Source organism: Nothoprocta perdicaria, unplaced genomic scaffold (genome assembly GCF_003342845.1).
Source record: "Nothoprocta perdicaria isolate Ctin4 unplaced genomic scaffold, notPer1 scaffold_191, whole genome shotgun sequence".
In the NCBI taxonomy this organism is placed as follows: domain Eukaryota; kingdom Metazoa; phylum Chordata; class Aves; order Tinamiformes; family Tinamidae; genus Nothoprocta; species Nothoprocta perdicaria.
Window position 1 is genome coordinate 418,785 of NW_020455105.1, and position 26,448 is coordinate 445,232.

The 26,448-nt window shown below is 47.9% G+C and overlaps 1 protein-coding gene across 1 annotated transcript in view; it reads left to right on the forward strand.

Annotated features, from left to right (window-relative positions):
* CACHD1 (cache domain containing 1) overlaps positions 1-26,448 on the forward strand; it is a gene marked incomplete at its 5' end in the record, with an annotated part of 80,587 nt that continues 54,139 nt past the window's right edge. Inside the window, one exon of the mRNA XM_026037168.1 lies at positions 1-126. Within this exon, the coding sequence (XP_025892953.1) occupies positions 1-126 (126 nt within the window). The remainder of the gene's footprint in view (positions 127-26,448) is intronic.

Consider the following 26,448-nt stretch of genomic DNA (forward strand, 5'->3'; position numbering starts at 1 on the left):
GGCCTGGCGCTGCTCTGGGGGCTGGGCGCCGCCGAGGCGGAGTTTTCCATCCTGGACGAGGCGCGCGTGGTGGCGACGCAGATGAGGAAGCTGGCGGCCGAGGAGCTGGGGGTGGTCACCATGCAGGTACGGCCGCTCCGCGCCGCCTTCCCGCGCCTCCCCGCCAAGCCGCCCTCGCCTCTTCCCCGCTCTTCTTCCCCGCAAACTTTTCCCTCMCCTTCGCGCGGGCTCCGAGCGGGGGGATCGGCCCTCCCCCAGCCAGGGGGCTTTGCCCAAATGGCCCTTTTCTCTCCTCAAAAGCGGCCCCGTCCGGCCGCCCTCGCGCCCCCCGCGGCGCCCCCGGCCCTCCCGCAGCGACCTCCCTTCACCAGCGAATACGAGAAAATCACCCKTTCCCCCCTTTATTTTTCGCGTTTTTTAAAGAAAAATCTCGTTTTCATATGGTGYGCACATGTGTGCGTACGTTTCCCTTCAAAAAAATAAAAAAAAAAAAAACTACCAGCGTCGCTCTGTAGACGGTGGAGACTTTACGTAAGAGAAACGCATCGGTGTCTGCTTTAACCCTGAGGTAAATCTGTTTCCCCGGTGGCTTTTAAAAAAGGAAAAAGCAGAGAAATGTGGTCATTTCCAGCCCGTGTTTCCTGTGCCTCTGGCTTYGAATGCTCGCGGAAAGATACGTGGTCGTCTCCCAGGCCGGCACCTTGCTGCGAGGGGATGGCTAAGATAAGCCGGGTCTAATATGGAAATATATAAATAATATGGAAGGGGCAATCTGGGTGTCAGTGCAGGGGCATGTGGATAACGTATGGGTGCTGTATTTACTGTGAGTTGTGTAGTTTAAGGCCCCAAAGTCGCTGGGTTTGGTGAAACCTGTAGCTAAACCTCCAAATGCCTTTTCCTGCTGCGCTCTGGTTTTGTACGTGTGATATTTTGGCTGTTTTAACGCCCGCTGAGCTGATAGCTCTGTCCTCTGCTCTCCCCCGTGGCGTTATTCCGACTGTGGGCGATTAAAAGGGGTGAGAACCAGCGTCCCCGGTTCCTCAGGAGCTTTCCTGCTGACCTCGAGCAGCGGAGCGGGAGCGTCGGGACAGGCGTCGCTGCAGCCGCTGCTCCGCGCTGCGTTTTGGGGGAAATGCCACGGAAACGCAGCCAGTTCGGCTCGCCTCGTGCGGAATGGGGCTTTCTCAACGTGCAGGGAGATGTGGGACATCAGCCGCTCCTCCGGGACGAGCGAGATCCATGGGATTTGTGGAAGAACAGCGGGAGCTCTGGTGCATGTTTGGTTATGGAGCGGTGGATATTCTTTGAAGTTCAAGGCGCAGTGTGACAGCAGGCCCCAAATCCGGTCCAGACCATGGGGATGGAGGGACTAGTTGGTCCTTGCAACTGAGCCCAGCTTAGTGGATGTTGAGATGGTCAGAGCGGGAGAAGAGCTGCTTGTAGGAAGCCTTGGAAACAGAGAAAACTGGTGTGGACCTTTGTGAGAGACCTGAGACCTCCTGAGATGGAGGGATCCAGCGGCAGGGCAAGGAAGGGTTAATACCGGCTGTTGGGAGCCTTTTTGTTGTGGTTTTGGCAGTGGCAGGGGAAGCAGCAGYGGGGTTTGGTGTTGCTCCCACTCCCTGGGCTTGGTGCTGCTCCYGCTCCCTTCCGTCGCGTTGGGTCCCCGTGATCCGCGATGTCCGCGTTGGCGATAGGCGGGACGTGGTGTCGGCCGCCCCATGTGGGCTGCAGAGGAACGGAGCCTGTGGAAGGGGAGCGCTGGCTCCGAGGTGAGAGGGAAAGAGCTCAATGAACCATGGAGCGGGTGGGAGCGCTTGAGCAGAGCCAAGGTGGGAGCCTCCTTGTGTGTGGGTTAGAGAGCCTGGAAGAAGGGAGAACCGTGGGGGAGCCTCCATGAGGGAGGATGAGGTGGTGCCTCCGGAGAAGGAGATGCTGGAAGAGGTAAGAGGGGAGGTGCAGGATTTGAGCCTTAAATACCCGGGGAAGGGTGTGATGGGTGTGGAGATGGAGCAGAAATGGGATGTCCGGTGGAGCGGACACCACTCGGTGCTGTGAGCGACGTCCGACTCCTACGTGCCACATCTGCGCCCTGTACTCGCTTTTCTTCTACCAATGTTGCACCTAATTAGTATAGCAGTAACAAGGACTTAGTGTTGAATTGCATTTCTTTCCGTTGTTGAATGAAATGAGGTGTGTGGCCACTGCACTGTCGTGGAGGCCGATGCTAGAGGAGGGATGAGGAGGGGAGATCTCCTTCAGTGTGGGTCCCACAGTGGCTTTGGCACCAACATCACAGCCTGCTGCTCACAGCCTCCTGCTTGAGTGCATCAGCACACTCTCTGCATATTACTCTTAAGCAGTGCTTGGTTTTCCCACACATGCGAGCAGGGTATTCMTGGAAGTACTTTGATTTCATCAAGAAACGTATCCCCGGATGGCGCTGCGGAGAACAGCTCAGGGCAACGCAGCCGAGGTGACAGCTTGTGAGCTGCATCCGCCGGGCGCGCTGAGCAGCGGTCTGACGGCTGCTTAAGCTTTAATTTAAAATTAGTGTGTTTCCCAATACTTTGGATGATATAAGTGATGTGCACTGTATTATAGAAAGCTGCATGGGTTCAGGGGTATCTTGGATATTATAATTTTTGGTATTACTCTGCCAGAAGTAGTTGAATGCAGGAAGTTCATGAATAGTCAGACTTGCTCTCGTCCCTATTAATTATTGTTCCCACAACATTTAACAGCTCTGCAAAACAAATGCCATTAGTGACACTGTTGTATCTTGATATCGCACATATTCTTGTGCGTCGTGGCTAAAATACAATTTTAAGAAAGGATTGCATGGGCGGATGTGTATGTGCCAGCTTCTTGCCCTGGGTAACAGAGCTCAAGGTTCTCCCCAAAGTTCATCCATGCTGCTTCTAAACTGTGATCAAGGAAGAGCCCTGTGTTGTTTAAAGTACTTTACATAGGGGTGGATGAGCCCACTCAGGGTCTACAAGGTGATGCAGCAGCACTGAAGAGATGCAGGGGATGTTTTGGTTTGTTGATGCTGAGCGGTTGTTGCTYGCGGGCTGCGCAGCGTTACTGCACTGACGAGAAACGTTCCTGCTCGTTAAATGGTCCCATGGCCATTTAAATGGTCCCRTGGCATGGGCATGGGGAGCCCTCGCTGGGCGGATGAGCAGCTCGAGAGGCAGCCCTCAGCGTTCTCCCGGGAGAGCTGGTGGCAGCAGTGATTAAAAACTAAGCACCCGTTTGGGCTAAAATTATAACTAAATTGGTAGCTATGCCGGGACCTGGCCTAACAGAGGGGTTTAACTCTCTTGTTAACTCTTGGGCTTTGTGGAAACTCCAGAATATGTTGTTGGCAGAAGCAATTGAATTACTTTGACCAAGAGATAAAAATGAGAAGGACAAAGCGGAGCTTCAGGGAATATCTTGTTTGGTTTTAGCGTGGTTGAACTGCCTGAATCTGCGCAGGGCGCCCAAGCCGAGGACCACTGCCCTGTGCCTTGCCTTGCCCAGTGATGGCAAAATACCAAYGTCTCCACCTGAAAAGTGGAGAAATTGTATTTATTTTTAGAGTGCTGACAGGATTAAGCAGTGCTCTAAAGATGCTGGTAGTTACTATTACAGCTTGCAGCTCCCCTGTTGATGTTCCTACACAGAGAGTGACAACAGTTGTAGGCCCAGAGCGCCTTGAATGTTTTTGAGGACAGCTCTGCCGTCTTGCTCCTTGCACAGAGTCAGCCTGAAGGATTAAGGGCTTTTTTTCCTTGTCAACTACTGGCTCTGGGAGGATGGAAGWAGAAAAAAAGGCATTTTTGACTCAAAAAGTAGCAGTGCTAGCYGTTTTTCCTTGCTTTTCCACTGTACTTTTCTTTGCATATTCACACATGCTTGGGTGCGGTGGCATGTGGAACAGTTCTCCAGATTGCCTGGCAAGCAGATTACTTGTTTTCCTCCTATCTTGTCCAGCCCATATGTTTTTTCAAGCAAAACAGATTGAAAGTGGAGAGAAGGCAAACAGACTGGGGATGCCCTTGGGGCTTGCRTGGGGATGGTGACATGATGCCTCCGTTTGGGAAAATCCACAGTCCTGGCAGATTCCTGGGTGGTGACCGGGAGCTGTAGTCCCAAGAACTGTCCCCTCATTCAGGCTCTTAGGAAATCAGCAGCTAGGAAACAGAAAATTTCAGTGAATCCAATGAGTATYCAAGGATGGTTCCCTGGCTAATCACAAGGGATTTGTGACTTGGAAAAGGTAAGTCCTGTTTTAAGTTGCGCTGCAAACCAATTTGAATACCAGAATTATAGTTTTCTGTTTCTGAAATAAGAGTTTTGCCTGTTCCCCTACTGAACTCTGGGCATTTGAGAGTAAATCAATGTTGGTGAGCTRCTTAGGCAACAAATGTGGAAAATACTGCAAATCATCGAGCCCTGGCTCTGAAATCTTGACCTGTTTGTGTAGTTTAGAGCTCCCGTTTCTCCCATTTCATGTGCCCACACATAAACATTCATTTTAGTCAAAAGGACAGTATGGAGAGAGGCTTCTGTATTGTTTTTCCTTGTCATTTTGGGGTTGTTTCCAGCTGAAAAAGACATAAAGCAACGCAAAAATAAGAATACAGCAGGCTGATAAATGCTTGACTGTACCTTTTTTATTGTTTGGTGGTGGTACACACTTCAATAATTACAGYGTAGAAACCAGCAGAGTAAAAATCTCATCTGTTTCACATGATTATGTCTGGTTCGCATCCAGCTCCACCAGTCTTTTGCAAGGCTCTCTCAAAGCCCGAGACTCCGGCAGTTTTTCAGCCTGTTTCCCTTGGATTTTTCTCTTTCCCCTTGCGTGAAACATTTCAAAAAGACCCCGCGAGGCCCTGTGGCAGAAGGGCAGAACCGGGGAGTGCATCTGGGTGTTTAATTGGGCTTTTGAGCCGCCGCTTCAAAGCGCAGGGGCTCCGCTCGCGCCGCACTCGCCGGCCCCGGCGTCCCCTTCAAAAGCGGGACAGCAGCTGCCCTGCGCCGATAGGAATTATTAGCCAGGAGAAATCCAAGCTGGCCGCAAAGCTGGAGTCCCGGCTGCCACGGGGCTGATAACGACGGCAGGAGGGAGATGCACAAGGAAAATGCAGCCCCTGTTCACCAGCCTCTTCCTTAGCAAGGGAGAGGAATGGGAGTGAGTGCCTGGTTATTTTAACATAGTGGAGACACCGCTGGTGCCCGCAGCTTGGGGAGGTGCTGGGAGGAAAACGAGAATTGCCCAATAAAATCAGTGCTTCACTTTTATTTTTGAGGAGGAAAAAGGAAAGATAAGTCTGAGAGTGAAAGGAAATGTAAAGTATTAACAGGTATTTTTTGTGTTTATCAGTTACTGTGTCTGGTTTGTCAGTTTTGGGTGTTGTGTGCCGAGGAATGATCAGAGCTGTGTTCATGTCTGTGAGATCTACCAGCTCTGCACACGTATGTGGAAGCCCCAGTTACAATGAAGCATCCCAGATTTCTGCATTTCCTTTTAGCCTTCCAGGGTTGCTCCCTAGTTTGGCTCCCTAAAGGTTATGATGTAGGGCTCCTTGGGCTTGATTCCGACCCTGAATGGAACCTGCTGATGGCAACCTGTGTCCTTTCTAGGAGATGCTTTAGGAATAGAYGAAACGTGACAGGGAGATCCTCTGAAGGATGGCTCACCCATCCTGACCTTGAGATTTTGTGGGAGCTTCGCTTTGACTTCTGCAAGGGTTGGTTAATGCCCTGCACGGCATTTGTTTGTCCTCARCTGAACAGGAAAAAGTCACCTATTGTGGCTGTTGTTCAGTTTTCTGAACATAGATAATGTAACTTGAAGCTTTAAGTAACTTCTTTGATCACCTTTCATTTCATATGTCGGAAATTCTGCGAGAGTTTTAATCATTTGCTCTGCCATCTCAAACCATAGCCTTACTGCAGGTCACAGCATAAAGCTCTGAGCTATGGACAGTCTCAACAAGCAGRGCGTTTGGCAGCCGGAATTTTCCTGCACTTTATTGGTGTTGAGTAACGTGTGGTGTTAATAAAGTCTGAAAGCGTATCATGTTCTGTTTTGCATTGAAAACAGTTTTAAAAAGTTAATATTTAACCCAGGGCCTAAGACACAGAGGTTTCCAGTATAAAATTGAGTACATACCAGACCAGAGCTTKATGTGTATTCCTGGATTCCTCGCGGCATGGGATGTGGGAAGGCGAGGCTGGAGTTGGTGGTTCTTGTTCTGCGTTGATCCTGTGATAATTAACTTCTCTCRAATGAATTTGCATTAAGCGTGTTTGTCCAGTTACAATCACTAGTAAAAACAGTCGTGTCTCCAGCAGCCAAGTTTTCACTGGTACAGTTTGCYTTGAAATGCACAATTTCTACTTTGACTCTGTGGTTCAAAATTTCTACTTAACTTCTGAGCAGAGAAGAAAACAACTCTTTGAAAATAATTATAATTCTGCTTTGAGGAGTTCTCTAGAGCTCTTTTACGGGTGTTTTTTGTCCTTTTCTGGCTATCTTTTTCACATAGTCCTGGGATATACTAGGAGTTTTTGGCTTTACTTCCAGTCATCACAGGTGGGAATAAAGTCCAGAGAAAAGACTTTAGCATAGACACATCTGTAAAGATTTTCAGAAGCCGCAAGTCCTTCTGAAGTCCTTCTTATGCCTTTTCTGACACGGATATTAGTTTTTGTGCCACTTCCACAATGTCTCACAAAGTACCATTTAAATGCAGGTTATAGAGACAGTCTGTGGCAGCTCCATGGATTTACCGCAGAGCCTATGTTGTGGAAAAGTAGGAAGTTCAATGGAAGAGACAACTTGTGCTCTGCGCATTTTGATCATCCTTGTTCCCATCTTAGTTTTCCAGTTTCGCTCAGGATACAGCCTTAGCAATATGCTAATTAAAAGCGAGTAGTGCTTTTGGAAAGTGGCTTGGGATCCCCATCCTGGTTTGGATCTGCGGTTAATCCCCATTTGCGYAGGCCATGCGATGCCAACGTGCCCAAGGACCTGGGCACTTTCACCACCCTCCTGCTCCGCTTCCTGATCCTCTCTGCTTTCAGCAAAGGAAGCACTAGAAACATTTCCCCTTGGCCGTGCTCCCACCTCGGCAGGAACACCGAACAAAGCCCGGGAAGGTGTTTGTGGTGCTGGGGTGGAGGGGAGAAGGTGCAGGCTCCCCAAAATAGCTATAGTGGGAGCCTTTTTGCTGCAGCGAGTCTGGGCTCGGAGCCAAGCGTGGGAAGAGTTCAGCAACCCTCGGGAAGACTGCAGGGAAAGCCGAGAGGGATTTCCATGTTGAACGATGGTTGGGGAAGAGGGGAGCAGCTCCCACCTACTCATCTGTAYGGAAGTGCTCGCTTTCGGGTGGCGTTTCAGAGGAGTTTGCCCTGTGTGYGAGACGTGCGTTGGGAAGGCAGTCGCGAATGAGGTCTGCGCTTGGGCCCAGCCCTGCCTGGCCCTCTGCTGCTCCTTGGAGCAGTTCCACCTTGCGTTTGTGTGCTTTCCCTCGTGTTATTGTGGGAAGCCTTCTAGGAAAAAATGGGCAAAACCAAAGTATATGAAATATTCTGTGGGAACTCTTTATTAGAAACCTGTCTGCAGAAGGGGTTTTCTGGTATTTGGATGCTTCAGAGACCTGATCTCCCTACCAGCCTTTCCCTTGCATTTGTGGGGACCTAAAGGAACACTAGCTTGTGTAGGCCAGGAGTAAGAGGTGGTATCACGTAGCGTTTGGTACTAAAATGGAGAACAAGTTAATAGAATATCTTGGGTTCAACCAAAGAAGCAGAAATCTTGATTCATTCTGCTCCTAAAGCCGTGTTTAGTACCAGGAAAAGCCTTTGTTTGATGGTGCTGTATTTGCAAGCGCTAACTCRGTCGCGAGGTCCTTGCGGTGACGGTGGCAGCTGATGGTGCCACTGACTTGGCAAGGGCTTGAGGGAGAAGGTTTGTCTCCTTTCCTGGAATGCCAGGCTCGGAGGTGGGATGTGTTGGGAGGCCGGGTGGTCTCGGCTGGCTAAGCGGTGTGTGTGGTGCCCAGCCTGCTGAGGAGCTGCTGGGCCTGCAGAGCTCGCTGAAGAGTGAGAGCCACCTCACCAACACACAGAGCACATGATCCCATGGAACCGCCCGAGGATTCAGGAGGAATCGTCTTGTAAGGGCAGTCAGACAGAGAGGAGGGACCACCTCGACTCGGCACACCATAAATTGCAGTTAGGAAATTTGGCCGCCTTGGAGGCGCCGATGCGCCCTGGAAATTTAACTTGCCCCTCTCAGGAGCTGGGGCGATGGAGACGTCTTGGGCTGGTGTCCTCCAGAGGGGCCAGACCAACGTTCTAGGTCCTGCGTTTTGGGGTTGGCCATAGGAAAGTGCTATACAGTGAAGGAGAATTTACTTTAAATGCACTGCAGTTGTGTTCTGGACGTTTTCCTAGCATTATTCAGTCAAACAATAGGTTCCWACTGCCTTTTATTCCTCTTGCCTGTGGCTGTGGATGAGTGGCAGGTGAGGTGTGGGATTGACGCCCTCCGTCTGGCGCAGCGGTGTTCAGCTACAGAACACGAATCCATAGGGAAAAATGCACTTCCTGGGCCAGGCAGGAGGCTAGCAACAGGCACTGAGAGTGCCTCGTTGGGCAAATTATACAGGGATGGCCATGCTTCTGGTTTTGAACGGGAATTTTCAACATCTTGGGTCTGCTGGATTAAAATTAGCAAACATTATTGCTGGATGCAGAAAGTCTCCAGTGTTTTACTTCTGGGAAGCTTTGGTTTTCTTTCAGCGCTGCCTTGCACAGGGTTTAAGGTGAGAAGTAAACATAAATATTAAAACTTCTCCCTAATAGAGGAATAAAAACAAGGACGACTCCACATCTCTAAATTTAACTAGTGGTATGGCAGCATCCTGGAATGTAACATCAAACATTGGCATTGCCGTCCTTCCCTGCAGCCTCAGGCCAGTAACTACGTGGAATTTGTTCCTCAAAGAGGAAATGGAATACTTGCCTTTAATATTTTGAAAAATTGTAAATATTGTCTAAATTTTTAGGAACTATAATCGTAAGTTTTTTCTGAATGACTGCTAATTGGTTACTCACTAATACTCTGATTTTCCTAAAACCCTACCAGAAATTGTAAGTTATTTAGAAATCATTTTGTGGAATAGCTAGTTCATTAGTTAATAAAAGTTAACAATATATTGCAAGAAGGGGAAAATAAAAAAAAATTTCAAGTTTTTCTAGTTTTGGGTCAGCTTTATGACCCTGAAGTCTGCAAGAATAAAACTGAGGTCATGTAAGCAGCCCACCTCTTCTCTCTTGAGTTACTGCTTAGTGCAATTTGGGATTAAATAGGTATTTTTATTTTTCATTTAATATTTTCAAATAGATTAGAACTATAATTTTAAATTAAAATTCTCTCACTTTTACTAAGTCCTTCCCTCTGATTTTCACAGATATTTAAGGTATTGCTTGTCCTAGGAAAAGGAACACATTGACTATTCTCAGTGTGTATTTTATGAACCTCTGATGATTCCAGGAGCTGCGCTGAGGGATAAACTTGAAGGTCTTGAGGTTGTTAAAATCAGCTGGCTGAAGGCCCCACTGGTTTTGGCCAAGGTATCTGTATTGTGCTGAGCTGACTGCTGGGAATGCAGGATTTTGTTCCAAAAATTCTGCTCAGSTTTTAACACTTTTGATATTCACCTACTATTTTTCCATTAAGTGGTACTGTTTTTCCATTAAAACTCCTGGATACAAAGGCCAAATTAAGATAACCCAGCATAGCCGTAAGGGTAGATAACTAAAACTGGCCTAATCTAAACCACTAGTCATTTATTTCTCTTTGATTAAAAAAAAAAAAAAAAAAATAGCATCTGCAGTATCTGTTCCACCATAATGTTACATTAAATAGAAATTGCCTCCCCCATTATATATAGTTATGTATTCAGTTAACTGTGAGTGTGTAGATGTATAAAACAGATTCAGGTAGTATCAACCTCAGACTTCCAAATGTAGCTTTTCATATATGTCCAGGAATAGAATTCCAGCCTCCAAAAATAAATGAAACCCAACATGTATTACCACAGTTTTCTGTGTCTGAGCTGGTGAATTCCTGATTCAGGGAGCAGAAGTGCAATGACAAGGAAAAGGAAGGCTGGGAGTCGCAGCCTGGAAGAAGCTCGGAAGCTGTTGGAAAAACTCATCTGCAAAATAAGGCTTGCTGAGTTTTCTCTATTCCAAATAGGTCTTCTGAATGATTTATTGCAGTTAAAAATTCATGCTAAAGAAGAAGAGAAAAAATAAGCAACTAGAATAAAATGAGGGAGTCATTAAAAACTTGAGAAGAATCATGTTTTTGGGATCACTTAAAAATACGATGAAAGCCGAAGCCACTGCTAGTGAGGTTGGATGACAGGTACTTGCTTTAGAGATACCTAGAAATTGTGTTGTATAATTCAGGCTTATTCCAGACTGCTGTTTTTAAATCCTCATCTTGGTACTCTTTTAATATGAAAAAAAAAAAAAAAGTGTTCATAAGGCACCTGTCCACATCCAGCGCTGCGGTAATCTGAGCGGTTAGTACAGAAAATAACCTGGTAATAACRGATACCCTGACATTTCATACGTGATGGAAACTTTCTCGGCGGGGAGGGGACGGGCGCCTGGGGCTGCAGGGTGACAGTCGGACCGGGCGCCCCTTCCGAGGTTGCAACCAGTGAGGAATTTGGGGGCCGGCACCGCCGTGTCAGGCTGACATTTCATTTTAATAGTGAAAACAGATGCACGACCTGTTAGGGATCCTTGCCCTGAAGTGGTGCTAGAGCCACCATTAGCAGCAGGCGCTTACTCCTATTGCCTGCATCTCCATAAATATGTTTAAAACGCTGAGATCTTGCTGCAGTGAGAGCCTGCGGGCTGCTTATGTGGCAAGCTGCAGGTTCTGAAAAGGCCAGTATATAAAGTTGGAGTAAAGCCATACCCAAGCTGGTAAAAATTGTCAGCTTGTGGCCTTGCTTTGATGAAAAAAGAGAAGAAARGATGGGTTCTTTTTCCTTTCCTTTTTTTTTCTCTTCTGCAGTGGACCAAAATAACTCACTGTCCAAAGCAAACGGGTTCTCTTCCGAAACTTGCTGTTCCTGACTCACAGGAGCCAAGGTGCTGGCACTAGCAGGAATGGGCAGAAACACGGGATGCCTTTGGCCAGAAAGAAGTGACAGTGGGATAGGAAATAAAGGTCCTCGTATCTGCGTTATTTTCTGCTATGTCCTGTGGTGCAGCTCGGGGAGAGGCTGGTAGACACCGATGAAGGAGGCAGGATGGGAGGGCAGGAATTTCTCAGGTGGCTTCGGAGCTGTGAACATGCTGGTGCAGCTTCACTGTGGGTCGTGGCGGGCAGAGCTGAGGCCCTGCRTGACGCACAGGTCACCCCCAAAAACTCTGACGCACAGATGCCTCGGAGCGTCACATATCCCAGTATACGTAGCCACTGTCAGGACTGGGATCATCCTCTTAATTTGGTGCTTGAATGGTCCATAGTGCAGGATGGTCACGGCTTGGAGTGCTTGTCTGTCACCACATAAAACCCAAAGCATTAAAACATAAAATCAGACCTGAGCTGTCCCACTTAGGTACTAGACTTACTCGAGCATTACTACAGGGCAGCTATGAAGCATTCCCAGCTACCCGTTTCCAATCCCAGTTTTCCAGTAACAGACTTAAAAATCKTATTGTGCAGCCGGGTTAGTGACTGGGAGTCCTCATAATCTCTTTATACGAATGTGTGCCCATGAACAGGACATATTTAATAGACACACTGCGCAGATGAAAGGCTGCTTTGTGGACAGCAGCCTTTGTGCCTTCCTGCCTCTCCCGGCAATTCCTGCGGCGCTTCCCAAGTCTCGCTGACACCGGCTGGCCGAGGAAAAGCCCCGCTGCCTTTCAGCTTGACTGGAGAAGAATGGGAGCGGGCCGGGAGCGCGCGGGAGCCCGTGGCCATGGGCGCCCGGTGCCGCTTTGAGCCCTGCCCGCCCGCGGCCGGGGCTTTGCATCGCAATGAGCGCGGGCTGCACCGAGACCGCCCGGGAATAAAGGCCCCTCTTCTCTTTCCTCAGCCCGTTAYGTCCAAATACTACATCTCGCCGTCTCATAGACATCTTAGGAGTAACAATTGTGGGTGGTTTTTTATTTTTATTTTCTTTTAATTGAGATCCGATGTTATTTTTCATCCTGTGTTCAATCTCTCGGTTGGATTTTGGTAGTGTTTTCTCTCTCTGGCATAGCACGGATTCTTGGCAAGAAGAAGGTTTTCTGCCTCAAAAAATAAGGTTGTGAGGTCGCGTGTGCCCAGGCAGACATCTTTGTAAGATGAATGAGGATCTAGAGGGGGAAGATAATGAAAATCTGGAACAAACAACAAAACAAAGCACCCTGAACTCCAACAAAAAACAGGGAATTTACATCAGAGGAGCTCGCATCGGAGCAATTTCTGTCTAATTCRCATGCTGTTCGGTTACAAGGAGAGAGAGCTGGACCAAACGCATTCCAAGATTTGGAAACATGATTTAAGATTCACAGACAAGATCAGAGGGGTGGAAAAAAAGCCACACACTTTAAATTGCAATGTTAATGCTGTATAACCATGATTGGGATCTCTAGAATAGGGTTTCATATTTGGTCAGCTGGTCTGACCTGGTGGGAAAGAAGGATGTAGTCTGCCTGTTGCTGATTTATTGCTTGTTAGCTGCTCTGCAACTGCTTTTTACCTRTTTCTACCGAAAAGATACAGGAGAAGACAGGATGTCTTGCTGCTGATCTGGTGTCTCACGATGTGGAGTGATCTGCTCGTGGTGGATCCTGGTCTGCCATGTAGTAAATGCTGCCTGGAGACTTTGCCTCTGGTTCTTGGCTTGGACTTTGTCTGATTCCCTTCATCAGGTTCCTCTTGTTTTGGGATATTCTTTTGGAATGGGATAAGAGCCCAAGAGCAGAGGTGAAGGGAGCAGAGGAGGGAAGGGAAGGATGCCAGGGGGCCGGATTGCCAGCCTGGGCTCCAGGTCTCTGAAAGAAAACAGAGACTTGGGGTCTCCCCAAGGGCAACCCTGGGAAGGACGGATACAACCAATAGTTTGCCCTCTTTTTTTAGTCCCCAAAATAGGTGGGTGCGGTGAAATGTCATCTAGCCATTCGTTCACTCAGGAATTCAGCTTTCAACATGCCAACATTGGCCTAACTTATTTTATTTTTTCCTCCTTTAAGTCAACTGTATTCCTGCCACAGTTGTTGAGTTGCATCAAAACCTCTCTGGACTAATCCAGCCTTTGTGTGTCTTCTCATCTCTAAGTGCATTAGCGTTGCCTTCCAGCGGCTGTCGTGATGGATTTTCATTGATGTCTTGCATCTGGGCTCCCAGTGGGGAGGGTCTCCRATATTGCTTCAAATCCTGATAATTCCCAAGTCAGGTCAAGCCAAGTGAAAGTAGCTCCGTGCTGGGCTTGGGTTGAGTGTCTGCAGGTTGCGTCGAAGAGTGTGGTTATTTCTCTGGTTAAGCCCTGAGGTGGCTTGGAGAGAAAGCCGGGGATTGGGGAGCTCCAAGGAAAAATGAAGGTATTAAATTGAAAAGTCTTGCAAGAGGGCCATATATTGCCAAAGTTTAATTTGAATCTGAGTTGAGAGGAGGAAATGTGAGAAAACCAGACTGCCTCCGTWCTCCTCAAGGGCTTGAAGGCTCCTTAGTTTGGAATAACCCAAGATGTTCTCCACTGGTGTGAGTGTTGCTGTGGGGAATTTTAAAAAGCTTTTTGAGACAAATCAGCACCTTTTTGCAACAGCCCCAGCGCATCTCTCAGTCTAATAGCAAAGGAGCCGTTGGCCTGGCTGGTTTGGGGGAGACTCGGTCCCTGTCYGGGTGTTTGTCAACGGAGCCATTTCAGGTGCCACCCACCTGTGTTGATCTCTTCTTGCTAAAGAGAAGATTTCACTGAAACGCCCGTAAATTCCCAAATCCTCAATTTAATTCTGCTTCCAAGAGGAGGCCGCCTCTACCTGTGAGGGACCCCGTTTCCCTCTGTTTCGGGGAGTTAATTCCCTGTATCTCCGCACTGCTTTGCAGGATTTGCTTCGAGCACAGAAACACATGCACCATACGCCGCGTTCTTCACTATAAATTATAAAAACACACAGATTGGGAAAGCTGGAGAGCTTTTCAGAGTTTTCATTAATTTCATTGCATGTGCGACRCAAAATTCGCTCAGGCTGGTGAGGCTTCCAGCGCGTGCTCAGGGCATCATGTTTGATGCTCATTTACTTCAGCTCGTCCAAAGGGGAGAGAATTGAACAGTGAGCTCGAAATTGGGTTCTCACTTTGTCAGATGAAGACTTTGGCTGTGCCAAAAGGACCTACGGGTCCTCGTTGCTCCAGCTTTTAAGGAGTTGTTTGGGAAAGGATTATGCAGCAGTTCATGCGTTTAATTCCCTTGCTTGCCCGTCTCTTCCCTAATTCCTTCCTTTCACCACGTTTTCACAGCAGTTGGAACTATATGCAAAAGGAATGTTGCTGCTGCTGCCTGCTTTGCAGAATGGCATAACAAGTATTCATTATTTTGCTTCTGGGAAAACAAAAAGAAAGCACTATTGTTGTTTTTAGTGTTTTATTTTTTGGAGGYTAGAAATTGAAACAGGAAGTGACCCGGGACACCGTTTCCATGACAGCCTGTCGCTCGAATCCCGGTTCCAGGAAGATGAAAGACCCCAGCAGCCTTTTGATAGGAGCGGCTAATTGGTTGGCTGATAAGAGGGAGTTTTTTAATGTGCAAAATTAAAGGAGGGAAGAAGTGGAGCAGCTGTGTGTTGGTACACACRTATAATCCCAGATAAAGCTCTCCAAGGAAAACTAGCGGTGCCTCAGCTGAGGGAAAAGGAAAAATTATTGAAAGCAGAAATGCAGCGTTTTGCAGACAACTTGCATTTAAAATCCGGTGCTCCAGAAAGGAGGGTGTTAAGGCACATGTGGACTCTTGCTCTGTGCAACTTGTGGTCCTGTTTTGTGCTTCTTTCCTGGTAAATTAGAAGGAAAWGGCAGTATGCAGAACTTCCCTTGGTGTTGCTTTGGTCCGGTGGGTTCCTGCCCGCGAGCTGCTCGGCTGTGGGCTGCCCCTTTAAATAGGGCTGCCTTACATTAAAAGTGCTTGGGTTTGGTCCCTTTGGGTCCTTGTTTGCTCCTCCTCTGCGAGTGTTTGTTTAAAAAAGAAATCAATGGGGAAAAAGAAATCTATTCCTGCAGGGATATGAAGCGCCAAGCAGGCGGTCCTGCCTTTTGTGCCTGTTCCCTCCTCCCTCCCCCTTGGACTGCGAGCTGGCTAATTACATTTCTCCTCCAGAAGTGGGTCATTTAAATCAATATGTAAAACTTCAGGGGCAAAGGCAACCTCTCTTTTTCCTGGTTGTTGTCACTCGGACTGTATTAGTGTGCTTATTGAGACCAGATGGGGATGTGAACTGTCAGAAATCTGTGAAACCCAAGCTGCGTTTTGGGCGTTTGCTGGTTTTGTTTGATGTCGTGGAGGGAAATGCAGCGAGGGGCTCTGGCTAACGCGAATCGCCATGGTTCAGTGCGGCCGGGAGCCCACGCCGGCCGCGGGAACGCGYGTCCTCGTCGCCCGGCTCCAGGAAAGGGCTCCAGTTTAATGGGCAGCAGCAAAACTGGGTTTCCTCTTAGCAGGAGGTGCAAATATGGGTCATTTGGCTCTTGTGAGTCCTTTATTTTTAAATGAATTTTTAAAAGTCAATGTGCATAGCACCTCTTGCAGAATGGGCATGCAGCTGTGTAGGAGCTCTGAGCTGTGTTTTTGCAGGGTTGAAGCACGTTCTTGTTGATGCTGTTTTTGAAATGAGTTATTAGCATCCAGCTCTGATTTGAGGGCCGAGTCCCCGTGGTGTCACAGCAAGCAGAGCTCAAGAGGGATCCCTAGGGGACTCGGTGCAGCCGGTAGCAGTGCCCGCGCGCCGGGCTGTGCTCGTGCACCATGTGTCACATTGGCATCAAGAGGCAGATTGTCCTCGTTCATCCTCTGTAAAATTGTCCTATGTGGATAACGAAGCAAGAAGACTTGCCGCGTGGTCGGTAAGTGCAGCCCAGCGGGAGCGGGCGGCTCTGCTGCCTTCTCCTGTGGGGGTTTCAATAGGCACGGGCTGTAAATTTTTGTTTTGTTCAATTTTGCATTGAATAACTTCAGTCCTCAGGGGTGCCCCATTTGACAATGGATGGAGAAAGAATTCTTCTTCTTTTAAAATATTTCCAAATGTTGGGCTTACGCATCCGTCCTCTGAACGGGAAGGCACCGAGGGGAGCAGAGAGGTGGCCCGCAGCGAGGCTGTGGCCCCGGGGCTGCCCATGCACCAAGCTGGTGCCCAAGAGCATCTTTCAGTGGGGCTGCACCCGAGGAGGGTCCGGCTGTGCTCGGAGCAGGTTCAAAGGCAGCCAATTCCCTGCTCTAGTGGGTGTAGCCGGTGGCTTTTTGCTCTGCTGTTGGTCTCACCCCATCCATGCTCCTAATTGTGAGCATTCCTAGGGAGATGTACAAAATTCTGACCTTGTGGGAAAAGGGCACCTTGGCATCTTCTTTGTTCCCAAAACTTGCGTGAGGGTTTTCAAAGCCGCTTCTGAAAAACAGTCCTCACACATGGTGGTGTTTTGATTGACTGCAGCCCTCGAGGAGAACGTTGCAGAAACCAAACCAGGACTTGGGCCTCCATCCCAGGCAGTCGTGACCTGGATGAGGCAGCTCCCTGCGGAAGACAGAGCTCCCCACGCCTGGCCTTTCTATTGCTAAAACCAGTCATAAGCAGCAGGGAAATCCTCTCTGAGCTGGGCTTTCTCTCTTGCCTCAGCCTGCCCGGTCGGCCCTTCCTCTTGGAGGTGCTGGGAATGCTCAGGACTGGCCTTTTGAACCAATCAAGGGGCCTACGAGGGATGTTTTTAGCAAATTAATCTTGCAGGAGTGTTCTTTAGTTAAGCAACTACACCTTTCAAAATGCTGTCAAACTGACAGACTCCAACAAAACAGGATGTATTGCTGAAATAACGAAATTTAAAAAGCAAACAAAAAACCCTCCGTGTCTTCATAAGTGTTGAATGTGTTTGTAAAGCCTAAAAAGTTTCCACGCAAAGGGCTGTGAAGGTTTGGCTGGGGTTCCTCGTGCTTCGAAGGAAGTCTCCGTGTCCTTGCTGCTCCAGCTGAGCAGAGGAGCAGCTTGGAGCAAGACCCCAGCTTGGCAAATCCCTTTTTTATGGGGARAAATGGGGGTGAAGAAATATTGAATTAACAGGCAACTAGTGATTGYTAGTGATTGTTTAGCAAGCAGAGTAGCTTCCTGAATTGTTATATCCAGTTGTGATTATCATTGTTCTTTAGGTGCTGTGCTTGGGTGTTTCTTTGTGGTCTCTTGGGTGCTTAAGAAGGGCTTGGTTAGCATCCCACTTTTTTGCAATTCAACCTGAAAGTCACCRCCTTCTAATGCTGAATGTGGGAAACAGAGTGCAGAATTGCTCTTCGGTTCAGATGATTTGTGTTTTGCTTAGTGAACATGCTGGATGTTGCACTTTGTGCTGAGGAATGCTCACCCTCCAAGCAGCGTTAACCTGCTCCATTCCGTCTATGTTCAAAGTGACATAAAAGCTGTTATTTCTCTCTAGTGGCTCAACTCCCTTAATCCTAATACAAAAGGGGACTGCGGTGTGATTTCTTTGCACTGAAACATACCTGCAGCATGCAGGTAATTGCATAGAAAAGCAAAATAAAGGGAGTTTATTCAGGTTGCTGAGTTGGACGTGATCTTTATGCAGCCTTAAATCCTTAATTCGGTGTCAAATTTAACATAGAGGTTAAAGACCACTCTTACCTGCTCCTGCTTGGGTGATGACAGCAGGAGACACGGGCAGCCTCCCTGGCAGTGCTTTGCCACTCCATTTATACGTGTATAGAAATGCATCTGCCAAGTAGGTGCTCACATATCCTTAAGAAATGGTCAGGCAAAGCACTTGAGGAAGCTGGAAATACAAATTGTGCTTGTTTTGCTGGATTGCCTAAAAATATCCAGATTTGGAAGTGTGCACATGTAGATGTTCGGATCAGAGCACCAAAAAAACCCAACCAGCCAAAAACACCCCAGCATCGGAGAGCTTAAATCTTGCTTGCACAGACTTAGGCCCTTCCATTTGTTCTTATTCGTGGGGAAGGTAATGGAATTATTTTGAGRGTGTAATTGCGAGTGCAGCGATAGTGGAGCTTCCCCCACAGGGATTTTTGTGCATACAGTTCCTAACTACCAGTATTACCACATCACTTGGAAAAGTTTTGGGGATTACAGCAGAGAGTAAAATACCGATTTTCATTTTGTAATGCAACAGCGTGCAGCAAATGTAGGTTTTTCATTGGCATCTTCTGAGTTTGGATAAAATGTGCTTTTTAACATAGAAAAAGCTTGAAAAAATGTACTGAGAACAAACTAAAATGTATTTTGAGGAAGAAGCTGGCATTGAGCATTCTGATTTCAACCCCACTTTGATAAATATTTTATGTGCACTGGAGCATTTTCAAACGTTAAATAAGAGCGAATGTTCGGGAGCTTTGCAGTACTGTGAATGGGGGGAGGCTTCGGCGTTCCGAGTGCCAGCGCCTGCCTGGGGCATCCGCATGATTCCACAGGAAGATGCTGCCGTGCACATGATCTGCAAGGGCACCCTTTAAATAAGGGAGTTCATACAAGCAGGATCTTCTGAAGGAAACCACAGCAGAGATTTATTTTGAGCAAATGAGCAGTCTCTAGAGCTTCAAAAATCCCTCATCTAGACCAAGTTAGACATAAATTGGGATTTGTTTTTTAAAAAAAAAGGTCGAATGATTCTCTTCTGTTTTGAAACAAAAAATGTTGTATTCATTTAGCAGGAGCAGTGGAGCTCGCTGTAGAAATGGCAAATACTTGAKAGGAAAAAGCAGCTTGCAATAATATTTACAGAAGGAATGAGAAGTAGTAATTGCCTCTGTCATTGTTTTAATTTTTACAGTGTGTGTATCCGTGGGTCCTCTTTGATCCTCTCTGATAGAAACACCCCCAACCGGCAGTGACAGCACATCAAAAAGGACTTCATGCCCCCATTACATATTTCCTGTTGGGTTTTTTTGTTTGTATGTTTGTTTTTTCTGGAAAATCTGGTTCCTTCCATTTTAACTTCCTTTTTTGTAGTGGGAATCTGTTCCCGAATTCTCTTGTTTGCTGCCCAAGTTCTTGCCCTGTTGTTGCCCATCAGCGTGGAGCGCCTTGGGACGGTGCTCGTGGGTTTGCAGCCCTCATCTGGCCTGTCTTCATCTGTCTTTCAYGTTGCAAAGACTAAGTTTAATGACAGTCAGTTCCAGATCTTCATTCTCTGCTACTCGGATGCTCAGTTTAGCTGCAGTCCTCACTGGGCTTTAAAGGGTTGTACTACAAGAAAAACGGCCCGAAACAGAAATTCCAGGTGCTAATTTAAGGAACAAGCTAGGCTGTTTTTAGACATTCTATTTCTTTCCTTTTTTCTTCTTTTTTCATCTCTTTTGCATAGTGTTTTTCTTTTGTGCATGTGCACTGAGATGCTTTTCAGTTGCAACCTCGGCAGGATTAAGTCCCGTCTTTCCCAAAACGTTAGTTTTCCAACCAGAGTTGGCTTCTGGGCAYGCTGAGCTTCCCTCCTGCCGCGTCCCACGCTCGGATGCTGCATCCTGACGCAGCCCATGAGGAATGGGGCCGTTTCCTGAACACGTGTCCGTGATCCGCAGGGTGCCGGGCGCCCTGCGCTTCCCCTCGGCCAGGCCCTCATCATGGTGCAGCCCCRGCACGTGCAGGAGCACCCGTTTACAGGGCTTTGGGATGGGACATGTTTTATGGAAATGGCAAAGAAGTGACATGATTTAATCTATAAACTCAGGTATAATTTAGAGGAATTAGTCCTTACAACTTTTGTGTTACTAAACAGGCTGCCCAGAGAGGCTGTGGAGTCTCCTTCTCTGGAGAACTTCCAAACCCATTTGGACGCAGCCTGTGCCCCGTGCTCTGGGTGACCCTGCGTGTGCAGGACTGGATCATCTCTAAGGGTCCCTTCCGACCGGAAGGATTCTGTGATTCTATGAAATCTCAACGAGTGAGAGGGAATCCTGCTTGGAAAGAAATACTTGGAAAGAGAAGAGGCGAGGAGAGCAGGGAAGAGAAGAAGAGAGAGAAGAAAAGCTCGCAAGAGAGGGGATTCGGCTCCGGTGAAACCACGGGAATCTGCCCACACTGATAYGGTGAAATAGCTGGAAAAAGCCATTCCGTAGGCAGGGAGAAGCTGGGACCTCGCTGGAAACCATCCCCTGCTGTGCGGTGGGCCGAGGGGCACCCTTTGGAGGTGGGAATTGCTCCGAAATCTGGGAAAATTTCTTCCATCCTGCTTCTCTTGAGAGGGGATTCCTCTTTCTAAAAGCAGCCTAGAAAAACTTACCTGATTTGCAGTCTGATYGAAGACTGGAATGACTCAAATGCTCCTCACCTCCGTGCTGTTAAGCATGAAAAGAGTTTTCATGGGTTTGTCTGGACAGATCTTGGATTTTTCCATGATCATTTTGGATCCATTTTTCCGTGATCTTTTTTCCATGATCATTTCCATGATCATTTTTCCATGATCCTTTTGGATCACGGATTTTTCATGGCTGGTTTTTGACCTGAGCTTCCGTAGAATTTCTCCCTTCCTACTGTTGGAAAGATGAGATGTATTGTACTAATTTCAGCAGTATTTAGAGGGCTGAACTCTTACATTTTTGGTTAGGAAATGCTCCAGCTGCTGTTTCACTGCGTGAATGACACTGTTCTCGTGGTGTGTGTTTATGATAACATATTTAAAGTGATAAATATAGGTTTGCCCATAGCCATATAGCAGATTAGAAACTCTGGTTTGCTTTCAGATTTTCCGTGGGCCTTTGATGCAGTTTAGTGTTTTGCCTTGAAATACGGATTCTGCCAAGGTCGCACAAACAATAAGAAAATAACTTTTGTTTTGCTTTAAAGCCCTGGGGAAATCAGGACTCCCTGCATCCTGACCACTTGCCAGGGAGTCTCGGAGACCGATGGAGCAGCCACAACAGTTTGTGCTTCGCTGCCAAGTCCCCAGTCTGGGTAACTGCAGTGAGTACCGGTGTGTGCCCGAGTGCTCCCAGTGCGAGCTGGGACTTTCTGGAGTTCTGTGTGTGCAGAGACAGGCAGGAACGTGACACATTAAATGTCTGTGTTGGGGAGACCCATGTAGAAATGGAAAAAAAAAGGCTTGTCAGAGATCATATCCGTAGGGAAACCCAGTTCTGCCTGCCTGGAGACAAGGGTGGGAGCGAGCTTGGCTCCGGTGAGGCTCTGCTGCTGCCAGCTTTGCTCTGCAGCTCTTTCCCTCATTAAAACCTGAGTTTTCTCTCCCTCTTCCACATTGGAAGCTCCTCTGCTCTTGATTAACACTGAAGTTTTTGTTTGTGTGTGTATGTTTTTCCTCCCCCCCTTTCATGTAAATGATGTCTTGTGATTTCGCTTGTTTTTTTTCCTTCTTTTAATTAGAAGAATAAATGCTTGCATTCATGCACAAATTGCTTTGAAGTGCTGCAGGAATTCAATTCTGGAGCCTCTCCTTTTCTTTCCCCAATTTTTCATCTTTTGTGAGCTGATAACATCTAATGGCTCTGCTCTTCCCAGATGATCCTATTGGTGCTGCAGAAGACCCAGGACAGAGGAGCTGGCGGTTGTGGCTCAGCTCTGCAGCTCTCTGTTCTGCAGAGAACAGCCTGGGACTTTCTCCTRCGGACTGACCTTGCACGAGCTCCAGCCACCGCCTTGCAAGTRGTTTAGGAGTTTCCTGTAGCAGTGGGTGTCTCTGCTTCCCCTTGGCCTCGCAAGGAGCTCTCCCTTTGCATCTGCACTTTTATTTTCCCCTGCAGGATGCAGTGTGTTTACATCTCTGTAGGTCTGTTTGGTTTTGTGGATCGGGTCAGGCTGTCTCCTGGCTCACGGAACAACCGAATGGGGAAAAGTGGATAAAGAGCTTGTTAGGGCTCGCTGTGCCTGTTCCCTGCCTGGTTTGGGAACAAAAGGGGAAAATTTGGCGTTTTTGGTGCAGGTAGTTTGGGTTTTGACAGCATCTAGGTGCAACACTGTTTCCTAAAGCTCCTGGCGAATACCCAGGGCTTTCAAGTTTCCCATTCCGAAAGAGCAAAAATGAAGCTATGGCCAAAAATGTGCACTGAAAGATCTCTCCTGCAAATCTACTGTGTGCTTCTGGGATGAGCGTTGGGGCCGCTTTCCACCTGAGTGTCCCTGTCCCTCCARGACACGGCCGGGAGCTACTGTGTGAGCACAGGGACTGAGCTGCTAATGCCGGCAGATCCGCCTTAAATGTTGCAAATTCAACACTTATTTGAAAATAACCTGAAAACCAGCTTAGAGAAGAGCTCTAGGTGTCCCTGCTGGAACAGGGGGGTTGGACTAGATGATCTCTAGAGGTCCCTTCCAACCTCAACCACTCTGTGAAGAGGCACGAGGTAGTTAAGATAATACAAAGCGTTTATCCTTGCTTTCTTTTTATTTCTTCCTTTGAAACTGCATTGCAAAGTTGACGTTTTTGAGAACAGACTTAGACTTGCCACTTTCAGGTGCAAATCCGCAGAATGGGAGGCTGCGGGAGAAACAAGGCGAGCGCAGGGCCGGAGCAGCCCGTCCCAAAGCTCCCGTCCTCCCCAGCGTCCCAAAGCTCCTGTCCTTCCCAACACAAGCGGTGTCGAAACGCGCGGGTGCCCCAGACACCAACCCGCGCAGGGAGCCGCTCTGATCCGGAGCGTCTGTTTCCAGTTACGGCTCCCGCGCTGTTTTCCTCCCGGCAGGAATGTCGGTGCCTCGCTCGGATGCAGATGTCGAGAGGAGGCAGCGGGAGCAGCCGGCGCTGAGAGGTGCCGAGGCTGGAGCYGCCCATGCAGTGCCTGTGCTCATGATTCTTCCCGAGAAATCCTGAAAAACGGAGCTCTTGGACATTTAAAACAAYTGCTGCTGTAACTGCGTTAGCACCAGCCCGTTCCTTGGGTGCACAGAAGTTTGGTGTGCTGATTTATGACCAAATAGGCTTACGTTTAAACTTGTCTTTTGGGGATTTTCTTTTCTCCTTTGGTCAGATACTTCTTTAAATGTCACCTTTAGGTATTCCTGCGGTGCAGCGTTTGTCCCCAACAGCCCAACTTCTGCCTCGCCGGTGCTCAGTGCAAAACAGAACCACGTGCTCCCAGGGGCTGGGGTTTCTTTTTTCTTCTTGGTTTCACTGTAAAATTATGCAGCCCTCGCTGGAATGTTATCCTGCTGAATGTTTTTGCTGCCTATTTGCTGTATATTGAATTAATGACCAACGTGGAGAAGTGCAGCAATTAGACGAAAATGATATAAATCTCTTTTGGCTGTAGGACTGCATCTATTTACATGCTTAAGTCTGCTGCTTAAATGTGTGGTTTTACTTGGTCACATTTGACATTAGCTTTAAAAAAAAAAAAAAAAAAAAAAAAAGGGAATCCAGAGATATCTGAATAGAATCCAATCTCAGTTTAATTCCTGATAAATACTTAAATTAAAATGGGATGCTGTGGAATAAGGGGAGTCTGGAGGGCTGGGGCAGGTGGAGGCTGGAATGACAGACTGGGGCTATTTATAGTTTAAAAATTGGACCTGGCAGCCGTGGAGTAATTCAGGAACTGGGTGGTGGGCACAGCACGGAGCCCAACGTGGCCTAAGGAGGAAGAGGTGGAGCTGAAAGTCACCCTCCTGTTCACAAACAGAATAATTAGCCGTTTAAAAATTCATCTTAATCTTTTTTAGCTGAGTGCAAAGCTCAAAGACAGCATTTTCCTTTATTTACTTTGCTGTCGTTTGCTCTGCTATCTTCAACTATGGCTGGTTATACAATATCAATTACTTAAAATTGTAAATATAGGCAAGTTCATGGAAGTATTTAAAGTTTGATATCCTGTAGGCAAGAATGAGGGATAGGTGCAGAGAGGGAAAAAACCCCAGTCGTGTTGAGCAGACCATCTGCTTTGTGTTTTAAGGCTGGGTAACACTAACTTTCCTTTGCTGAAATACGGCCATGCACGTTGTCAGGAGTATGGCTGTGGTCAAGTTACACCGGCTAAATGAATAATCTTTTTAGCATGTGGAACTAATTTTCTAGGGGGTATTTTACCCTCTCACTCGCTTTTCCTCCCTCTTCCCTCGGCCCTTAAAAAGGAAGAGGGAAAACGTGCTGGGTTCTTGATTGCATTTTTGGCAGCCGCTCCGTTTTCCCGGCGTTTCCCCTCGTTGTGGATGCCGGGCGCTTGCCAGGGAGCTGCGTTTACGAGGAGCGCTCTCCCCGGAGCGCCTGCTTTCCAGGAATGCCGCGTCCCGACCACCTGCGCCTCGCTGCTCCTCGTGCCTCCGTGCCCTGAGGGCATTTCATATACATGTATAAGTGTGTGTATATATATGCACACTGTAAATGCTGTGTGAGACTGTCACCAGAATGAAGATCCAGTGTGATCCGTTGCTGTCCGGAGGTGTCGTTCCAGCTCCCTCTGCTCAACGCGCTGGTGTGTGGGTGCCAAAACCAGGGTGTTGTTGCAATGGCTGCTYGCCTTGGACCAAAGGGAACCGCTTCGGTACCAGCTGCAGGTCAGGTATCGGTGCAGCCTCCTCCGAGCCCGCGCGCTGCGGAGAGGCCTTGGCATCCACAGCCAGAAGCTTTGCCGGCTTTCCAGGTACCTGCTGGGAGGTGGTGCAAAATGCAAACGTGGGGCTGGTTATTCCCCCTCCTGAGAATTACTCTTCTCGCATACTGTTCATTTCCTCGAAGTGCAAGTGTTGGTCAGCGCACACTTTCTCAGCGGCAGGAGATGCAAGGGGACACARGGGGCCCAACAGGTGAAGGCGGGGGATAAAATCCTGCAGGATTCGCTCAGGTTTAAATGAGAATGAGCGTTTTGGCAGAGCGCCCTTGGTGGTGGGAGAAGTCTGCTTGGGTTATGGCTCCGTCCTTTCTCTGCAGTAGCACCCGGGCGGGTGCTTCTTTCCCTGCTGCGGGAATTGAATCCCAGCTGGAAGCTGCTTGGGCAGCAGGGATGGGAGAGGAGGGGGTCCCAGTTTCTGCGTGTGGGAAGGAGACGCTGCAGGGGAGCAGGGGGCTGCTCGGAGAACAGAATTAGAAAGAGAGGGATTGGAAAAGGAAACTGGAAGGAGATGATGGGGTGGAATTCCTTAAAATTTCTCATTTTTGTTTAAAATGCTGCTTTTCTAACAGCTTCTGCCTCAGGACTCAGCCCATTCACCTGCGCTATCTGGCAAGCTCTGTTCTGTCTGGGATCTTTGCCTTTCAGATAAGGGTATTTGTTGGTGCTTGACAAATATTATAACAAAGCAAGCTAATTAGTGAAATCTTTCCTAAAAGCTCCCCGGCCCCCAGTGCGTGGCCAAGCAGGGGCCGCCGTTTGGGCTGCTGCCATCGCTGCCCTCATCTCCCCGGTTTTGTGCCGTACCATCTTCCCCCAGTTCACTTCAAGTATCTTAAATTCATGTTGTAAAGTCCTGGAGGAGAAGACGGACGTGCCCTCGGTCTCGYGGGAAGCTGCTGCTTCGTGTTGCTTGGTTTCAGCAAGTGGTAACAAAACAACGGGACATGGTCGCAGGGGCTGCAAAAATAAACACCCAAGAGAAGTCACAGGTTTCCCCCCAAGCTGTCCCGTTCTGCCAGCTGCAGCATATGGAGGATTTGCCATGTGTTGCTTTGCCCACCCCTTCTTAAAGTCTTTAAAATGAGACATGGGCCCTGCTTGGTYGCTGCCTGAAATGAGGATGTCCTGCAGTCCCACCTGATTGTACTTGACACACGTTTTGCTCCAGCTGTTTATTTGCTTTCCYAATGTCGCCCTTTTCTCAAATGTGACACCTAAGAGCAGCCTGCATCCCAAAGTGCTCCAAGGAAAAGTTCATCAGCGACAGTCCTGGCGGCTTAAAAATAATCACTTCTTGGGAGCAATGTAGAATCGTAACATGAATAAGTGGAGAAGACAAAGGGGGAATAACAAATATGCTCAATTAGAGAATATTGTAGTTGTCTTCAAAGTCCTTTCACTTAGTTTATGGTGACATCTTTGGTGGATGCTGCCCTCTGACCTGGGTTGCCTGAAGGAATGTGTGTGTGAATATATATATATGTATTTAYATATAAAATAATGTGAATATTGAAGCACCTTCCATCCAGGTACAGCGTGGCAGGTGCTTTGCAAACCCTGCATTTGTTTTCATTCATTGCATTCAACTTTTGACTAAAACCGTCCTCATTTCTACACATTGCTGATAGCAACCTGGGTG